Source organism: Aphelocoma coerulescens, chromosome 26 (assembly GCF_041296385.1).
Source record: "Aphelocoma coerulescens isolate FSJ_1873_10779 chromosome 26, UR_Acoe_1.0, whole genome shotgun sequence".
In the NCBI taxonomy this organism is placed as follows: Eukaryota; Metazoa; Chordata; class Aves; order Passeriformes; family Corvidae; genus Aphelocoma; species Aphelocoma coerulescens.
In genome coordinates this window covers 7,541,816-7,550,445 of record NC_091039.1, presented here as the reverse complement: position 1 = coordinate 7,550,445, position 8,630 = coordinate 7,541,816, and the positions used below count along the sequence as shown (strand labels likewise).

General features: G+C 47.0%; 1 protein-coding gene across 2 annotated transcripts in view; it reads left to right on the top strand.

The window, feature by feature from the left end:
• Positions 1-2,687: 2,687 nt before the first annotated feature.
• The window catches only part of KCND3 (potassium voltage-gated channel subfamily D member 3), a 101,584-nt gene continuing 95,641 nt past the window's right edge, over positions 2,688-8,630 (top strand). For both annotated transcript variants that reach the window (XM_068995802.1, XM_068995801.1), the window contains exon 1: positions 2,688-3,796. In XM_068995802.1, the coding sequence (XP_068851903.1) occupies positions 2,688-3,796 (1,109 nt within the window). The remainder of the gene's footprint in view (positions 3,797-8,630) is intronic.

Sequence of the window (8,630 nt, the reverse complement as noted above, 5' to 3'; positions counted from 1 at the left end):
GTAGAGTTCCAAGGAGTCATGGACAAGAAAAAGCAAAACCTCTGCAAGAGAGAATTTCACTTCTCTTCTCACTCTTGTTCCTTCAGATGATTTATAGCTGAAAAAGAGTAATCTTTTGTGTATTTTGAGGATCAAATGGGACAGATTCAATGTAACTTTGAAAATTAAGCTGGGTGCGCTCTGTTTTCCTGTCCCGCCGCATCTCTTGGACCCAGAGAAATGGGAACTAAACTTCCACAGAAGAATTCCCCTTTCTTTCTCTTTTGCTTTAATCTCCTGTCCCTTTCATAGCTGAGATATTTATAGCTTCCCCACATATCCTGCCAGCATGAAAGGACCCATTTTATCTTTTAAAAATGGATTTAAAAATGTGTAAGTCACGTATGAGTTACCAGTGCTTTATTGGAACAATTATATGTGAAGTATTTATAGTGCCTCAGCAGCTAATGTAGGTAACCTGGAATCCACAACCAAAGTTATGAAAGTACAGAAGAGATTTCTAACGTGGTTCCCCTGAGAAATCAGGGAAGATGAGGATCCAGTGCACTGAAACTGGTCAGGTCACCAGTCAGTCCTGGCAGAAGGACACTGGTGATGGTGCTAAGTGAAATCAAAACCCAGGGAAGACAGTTTGCCAGCAGGGAAAGCAGGAACGAGATGCCCTTTCTTGGTTTCTCGGTTATTTGCCTGCATATATTTGGTGATCAATGAATGAAATAGTTCTTATTTTGCTGCCTCCTGTTCTTAAATGTGTCATAAAAGGTAAAAGATCCACCACTGGTGGTAGAAAGCTGCAGTCTGAGCCCACTGAGCCCCTGGAGATGCCTTTTCAGCTGAGGGCTGGGGGAGATTTTCAAAGTCATGCAGAGAAAGTTTTCAGTGCTGAGCTCTGCCTCGCGCAGATGACAGAGCCTGGTCCCCAGGGTGGCCAGTCTGGCACGATCAACGCAATAAATTCTCTCTTTAGGGGGAGAGAAAAAGTGGTGCTTTGTAATGCTGAACAATTCTTTAGAGGGAAATATTGTGGGATGTTTGCTCCAGTGCCATGTAGATAAGCAAAGTGTCTCCTTGGGATAAGCATCACTATGGATTATTATATGTTTCGTAATTACAAAAGCTCTCAGCAGCAATAAGATGCTCGCACGAGGGATTTCAATTGTCCTTTAGATAGTAAAATTGCAGAGAAAGATGCTCCACATTAAGGTGATGAATATTAATTTGCCCCGAAGAGGAAGAGCATTTCTGTGAGCACTTCAGTCGTTTTCACCACAGACTGATTCCATCATTTTTTTATTCAGTATTTTAATGGCCTGTTGGAATCAATAATGCTGCAGCCTTACTGGCTGGAATGGCAGCTTTCATGTAAGTTAAAAACTTTAGAGTAAAACTGCCTACAAAGACACAATTAAGCTCTGAGGGCCTGAGTCAGTGGAATCAATGGAATTTCCATTGATAAATTGATTTTTGATAGGGCTCCTAATGCATCTCATATGATGATGGCACCTTTGTTCAGATAACTTCATGGTAGAATTAGAAAAGCTCTAGGGAAGTGAAAGTAAATGCAAGTTAAAACAAAAGTTAAAGACTGTAAGAACTCTGACCAAAGATCAGAAAGATAAATTCATGGCTACATCAGAACACAAAAACTACTCAAACTTCAAGAGAATGTTGGCCTCCAGTGGCTGAGGATCTGGACCACTTGGGATATTTCTCATACAAAAATCCAAGACTGCAGTGAACATACTTTGTTTCAGCCTAAGAGTCCTTCAGTTCTTCAGCTGAAGGACTTCTGCCCCTGTTAACCAGGAAACAGGCAAAGCATCTTCCTGCTGGAAAGAAATTCTCAAGCTTTGGAGCCTTCCTTCATTCCGATGTTCTTGGTACTTGGTAGCTTAATCCATCAGCCGTCACACCTGGGATTGAAGCTTACTGGTGCTCAGGTATTCTGAACAAAGTTTCCCCAAAAATCAGAATTTTGCTCTGGTCCAGTGGAGGGCTGCAATATTTCCCAAGAATAAACCCCACCTCTAAATGAAAGAGAGCAGCAGCAAACTGCTGCTGAGGCCAGGCCTAGCATTAAAGATGGAAGACAACTGGTGAAAACCAGAGAAAAATTTCCATTTCTTTCAACTAAAGACGTTCTTAGTGCGAGGTTCAGAACATACTGAGCTTATTTAGGACTGGAAATGCAGCTAAGCCCAGTCGCGGGTTTTCGTGGTGTACGATTCCACTGCAGGCTGATTTCAGTGGAGTTCCCAGCTCTTTCTTGACAGCTGTAGTTAAACTGATGAGCACATGAGGCTTACACCTGGGGAATTATGGATTAGTCTTGTTTGTGAGGAAGCAAATATAAATTACTGTGTTTATGCTACTTTTAAAATGCTTTTAATGAGGAATCATTTGCTATTCAAAATTTCAATCCATAATAATGCCATAACCCCGCTGAGCTGATTATCATGTGCCTTGTTCAGCATCATTCTTCACCTGGGAGGTGGGGGCAAGCCAGTGGTTTTAAATTCTCGCGTCTGTGCTGATCCTGGACTCTTCAACCCAACGGGGCAGGACGCCCTGTGTGACTGTGTGCTGTGTTCTCTTCTGTTTTGTGTTTTAGATGGAACTGGTCTGACTCCCAGCAGGTCCCAGGAGCATCCCAAGCCTCATCTCCAGTAACACGGCCTGGGCTCATCATGGCAGCAGGAGTAGCAGCGTGGTTGCCCTTCGCCAGGGCGGCTGCCATAGGATGGATGCCAGTGGCCAACTGTCCCATGCCGCTGGCTCCAACGGAGAAAAACAAGAGGCAAGATGAGCTGATCATCCTCAATGTGAGTGGCAGGCGCTTCCAGACCTGGAGGACTACACTGGAGAGGTACCCGGACACTCTCCTGGGCAGCACGGAGAAGGAGTTCTTCTTCAACGAAGACACCAAGGAGTACTTCTTTGACCGGGACCCCGAGGTCTTCAGGTGCATCCTCAATTTTTATAGAACTGGCAAGCTGCACTACCCCAGGTACGAGTGCATCTCTGCTTATGACGAAGAGCTCGCCTTCTACGGGATCCTCCCTGAAATCATCGGGGACTGCTGCTACGAAGAGTACAAGGACAGGAAGCGGGAGAACGCTGAGCGGCTGATGGATGACAATGACTCGGAGAACAACCAGGAGGGCTCCATGCCCTCGCTGAGCTTCCGGCAGACCATGTGGCGAGCCTTCGAGAACCCCCACACCAGCACCTTAGCCTTAGTCTTTTACTACGTCACCGGGTTCTTTATCGCCGTCTCTGTGATCACCAACGTCGTGGAAACCGTGCCCTGCGGCACCGTGCCGGGGAACAAGGAGCTGCCCTGCGGGGAGCGCTACGCGGTGGCTTTCTTTTGCCTGGACACGGCGTGCGTGATGATCTTCACCGTCGAGTACCTGTTGAGACTCTTTGCGGCGCCGAGCCGCTACCGCTTCATCCGCAGCGTGATGAGCATCATCGACGTGGTGGCCATCATGCCCTACTACATTGGCCTGGTGATGACCAACAACGAGGATGTCAGTGGAGCCTTTGTCACACTAAGGGTTTTTAGGGTTTTCAGGATTTTCAAGTTCTCTCGCCATTCCCAAGGCCTGAGAATCTTGGGCTACACTTTGAAGAGCTGTGCCTCCGAGCTTGGCTTTCTCCTCTTTTCCCTCACTATGGCAATCATCATCTTTGCAACTGTGATGTTTTATGCAGAGAAAGGGTCCTCGGCAAGCAAATTCACCAGTATTCCTGCTTCCTTTTGGTACACTATTGTAACCATGACAACACTGGGGTGAGTATTACTTTTCCTTTTCCTGAGCAGCAGGCAAGCATGTACTGGGAGCTTGACTTCAGCTCCTCCTCAGCATTTTCCTGGGTGCATGTTCGAGAAGGGGCTGGAAGTGTTGAGGGTTTGACTGTTCTTTGCCTTACAACTCCTGCAATTTGTGTGCAGTTGTATAAACCAGAAAAAGCACTTACACCCACTTGGCAAATGCTCGGCACCCTGGTAAATGAGTTCAGGAGGAGCAAGGTGGTGGAGTAGCAGGTCCTGATTCATTTTTGCAGGAGGGAAAAGCTGGCCCAAGTGCAAGGGCCTGGGAGAGAGAGCTCTGCTCTCTCTGACATTCACTCCAGCCATGCTGTTCACACAAAGCTGCTGATGTATCTGTTGTGTCTCGTTGCGATGTCAGTCGTTGTTTCTTCACTTGACTTGCCAGGAACTACAGATTTGCTGAATTCAAGTGGATGTTATGGGTTGCCGTCCTGAAAATACTCAGTGATGGACAGGACATGATCTGGTTTCTACTTAATCGAGCAGGATAGGGGCTTCTTGTCTGTGTTTAGCTGTGAGTTTGAAAACGGAGTGTGCTGCAGCAGTTGCAGTAGAATTTCAAACATTCCCATGGACAGGTACAAAGATAATGAAATCAAAGCAAGGGGAATGTAGCCTGGAGGGCACTTTTCCCCCTTATATTTCATTTCCATCTTACAGATGTTGCGACTGAGATTATAGATTTGAGCTTCTGCTGCTCTGAACTAAAACCTCTGCGAGCAGAGCGGCCAAACCCTCACCCTGACAAGGTTATGTAGAGGAAAGTGGGCATTGCAGGCTGCTGCTTTGGGCACACACAAAGCCAGGATCAAGTGCAATCTCTGCATCCCATTCGTATGGGAAGTTTAGAGTTACTTTGCAAAGAGTTTTCCCACTGGAGAGTTCACATAGTTTAATATTCAGAGGTAGACAATTCTCCTCCTTGTAATGCAGTGACCACTTTTTCTCTAAACTGCTTTTGATTTTAAACACTACTCTGTGCTTATTATACATGAACAGGCTCACAGTAGCACTTTTAAATTATTAAAATCATAATTCAGCTGTCAGAAAGGCGCCGAATCTGGGCATATGACAACTGAAAGTCTGAATTTCTTCATTAGGTGAAATGTAGAACCTGTTTGTCATAGTCACCTGAAGATCTCTTATTCTTCCTTTTTAATATCGAAGCAAAGTTTACAAATTTATGGCAAAAGCTGTTCCTTACCCTGGGAAGGCCAGCACTTATTTAGAAATCAAAGCTGGGCTTTGCATCCCAGCACTGCCCCACACTGTAGCTCAACTTCCCACATTCTGACTGGTCCGTACTGGTCTGTTCCCTGCCCATCCCCACCACTGTGTCTGATCAGCCTCAGGGGGACACCTGCCTTGGGTGGCTCCTTCATGTGTCCCTGCACAAGGGGAGATGCGTGAAAATCCAGTTCTGTTTTCAGATTGCTGTTTAATAATGATCACACCCATCCTTCCATGGACACAGGCCTGCACCCATTCACACTCGTGCTGTTACATCTTTGTGACAGGAGGCCTGGGGCCGAGGGGCCGTCCTGTGCTGGTTGGGAACAGCCCCAGTACGTGCAGAATGTGCTGGAGAGCAGCTGAGGCTCTGCTCCCGCCAGGGCAGTGCCTTGGTTTGCATCCCTTTCCCTCCTTTTCTGAACGCAGGGACAGATCCGAGTGCTCCCAAGGACCTCAGAGGGTTCTCCATTTGTTGTAATCACAGAAATCATAGAGGTACAAGTGCTGGAAATGAGCTGACATGGATTTAAGAAATTAGACATTTAAACATGGCCTTGTAAGGGTTCATTGGGAAGGGACCTATAAAAGGCTGCCAAAGTCTTAAAACTGAGACTTCTGGTGTTACTGATTTGGGACTTTTAAGTCATTTCCACCTTCCTGACTCCCATCCTGGAGGAGTTCACTACCCAGGGCTAACCCTCCTGGCCCCCTTCATTTCCCCAAAAGTCCTTCCAGTGCTGACAAACTGGCACTTTCAGACAATATTTCATATACATCTCTCTTCAGAAGTCATTTCAATCTGTTTGGAAGGATCTTGTTACTAATGAGAGTCCTGGCAATTCCTCCTGCACAGACGCTGCCAGAAATGCAGCCAAGGTCTCCCTAATCCATCAGACTTCCCCTCCTTGGTGCTGGCCACTTCACTGCTTGGATTTCAGCAGCACTCAGAGCTTTTATCGAGATCTTAAATATTTCCTGCCTTTTGCCCTTAGTAATTCAAGCCAGCATTTAAAACAAGAAACTATAAAGCACAACAGTTTTTAACTCAAAACCATATATATATATATGTAGCTTGCTTTCACCAGCAATATGTTTAAATCCAGGTAAGTGAGGGTTTCCCTGATGCTGGAATCTCAGCATTGCTTTGACAGAGTGCCTTAGAGGAGTGATCTGGAACATGCAGGATATCTTCTTCCCTGTTACTAAGATTAGCTCCATTTGTATAAAACAAAAGTTTACTTACAACAAACAACCAAAGTGAACAGTAGGAAACCATAAACCCTCCCCTGTACTGTGCATCCGCTGCTCTCCCAGATCCCCAAGTATCTTTAGGATACAATCACATTTCCAGATTGTCTCATAAAAAAAAGGCAATAGAAGTGTTTTTATTCTTGAAGGTGAAGCCCAGCATCAATAAATAACCACTGCTTTTGGTGGGCTTACCATGCAAATCAGTTTAGAGAAATTCGGGATGGCTTTGGGGCTCCTTAGGCAGTTAACAGCCCAGGGAGACAGGTACAGCAGCTTTTCTGGAGTGGGAAACAAAGCAAAGGAATTAAATTATACTGACCCTGCATCTCTGATCCCTCTGCTGTGCTCATCAGCCCTGGTTTAACAGAGGCTGTTTTTAATTTAACACGATTTAAATTTTGCTCAGGAGGCTTTATAATGAAAGCATTATTCTTGGGTGCATCTTAAATCAATCTGAATTACTGAAACAACTATTCAAAATTAATTCAAAATCAGCTCTCCAGTTCATGCAGAAACATTTTCTCAAGAGGCCAACAGCTCCCATCTCCTCTCTCGTCCCTCTCGAAAGCCCCAGTGCAATGAGCTCTGCCTTTGCCAGACCCTTCCTGTGTTCTGTGGGGGGTTCTGACCCCTGGGACCCCCCGCTCGGGAATGCAAGTGCTGCCAAGAGCAGCAGAGGAGCGATCCCTGTCCTGGCTTTCAGCTAATTCCATATGCGATCACTGGGTTTACATCTATAGATAAATGTGTTAATTAGAGTGAATTTGGTTCCCTTGTTACCAGTGCATTGATTTTCATGGAATCATAGAGTGGCTGGGGTAGGAAGGAACCTTAAAGGCTACCTCATTCCAACCCTCTGCCATGGGCAGGGACACTTTCCACTGGCCCAGGTTGCTCCAAGCTCCACCCAATAATCAGTTTTATTCACTTTTAGGGAGTGATATGGATGGGGAAGCCTCAGGTTCTGCTGCTGGCCCTCGTGTGCAACACAAACATGAGACCTCTCTCACCCCACTAAACCCCATGCCAGTTTTGCCCAGAGAATGTGTTTTTCTAAGCTTTTTAGAGCTGCTTTCATTTCATCTGACAGCAGCAGTATGTTTCAGACTCCTAGGCAGTGTCTATGACCTGCAGCAGAGGCATCAAACTGTAGCTGTGAAACCCTGAGTGCCACATCCTCCTGCACCACTGCGGGCACGGAGAGCATCCCAGGGCCCTGCTGGGCATCACAGGCAGGCTGCCCATGGTGCCCCAGACAGGAGAAGAGAGTCCTGGAATGGTTTGAGTTGGAAGGGACCTTAAAGCTCATCCAGTTCCACCCCTGCCCTGGGCAGGGACACCTCCCACTGTCCCAGGCTGCTCCAAGCCCCGTCCAGCCTGGCCTTGGGCACTGCCAGGGATCCAGGGGCAGCCACAGCTGCTCTGGGCACCCTGTGCCAGGGCCTGCCCACCCTCACAGGGGACAGTTCCTTCCCAATATCCCATCTGACCCTGCCCTCTCGCAGTGGGAAACTATTCCCCCTGTGTCTTGTCAGTCCATGCCCATGTAAAATGTCCTGCTCCAGCTCTCTTGGAGCCCCTTTAGGTGCTGTAAGGTGCTACAAGGAGGGAATATTCCTGGGGGAAATTGTCATTGTCATGGGGGAATTTGGGCCATTTTTGTCAAGAAAGCAGCAGCACCACAGGCCAGGGAACAGAGGCTGGTGCTGGGTTTGGTTTGTCCTTAGGGACATACTGTGTGGTTTTCTCTTGCATAGAAAGGCTGAGCTCCCTCAGCTCAGCACCCTCGGGGTGATCCGTGGAGAATCTCTCTGGCTGAGTGTCGCCCTCATAATCTGCAAGAACATAATGGCTTTGAGAGCACTATCCCTCTTTCAGGTTCAGCTGCATTGGTCAATCAGTTTGAAAGACACAGCTCAGTGCACTTGGACAACACAGGCCCATCTGTATAATTCATTTAAGGAACCAGGTTAATGCTGGAAAGTCGATAAAACAGCCCTGCTGGCCTGGTTATGTCAACAGCCTGATCTGGAGAAAGCTGAAATTTCTTAGAGGGTTTGTTAGCTGAGTGTGTAGAGAGCAGGGATTTGGGGGTAGGGTCTGGTTTGGTTCAGTTTTGCCTCTGCGGAATGTGGATCAGAGGGAACAGGAGCGAACGGGCGCCTGAGCAACCGCCCTGAAAGAAACATCAGTCTCTGTTTTCCTTATTCCTTGGGTTTTCTTTTTTTCTTGGTGTTCAGTTGTGGACAGGAGTGGGGAGGGAGTGTGAGCAGTGCAGTGGCACGTGAGGGCCGTGGTGCCAAAGTGC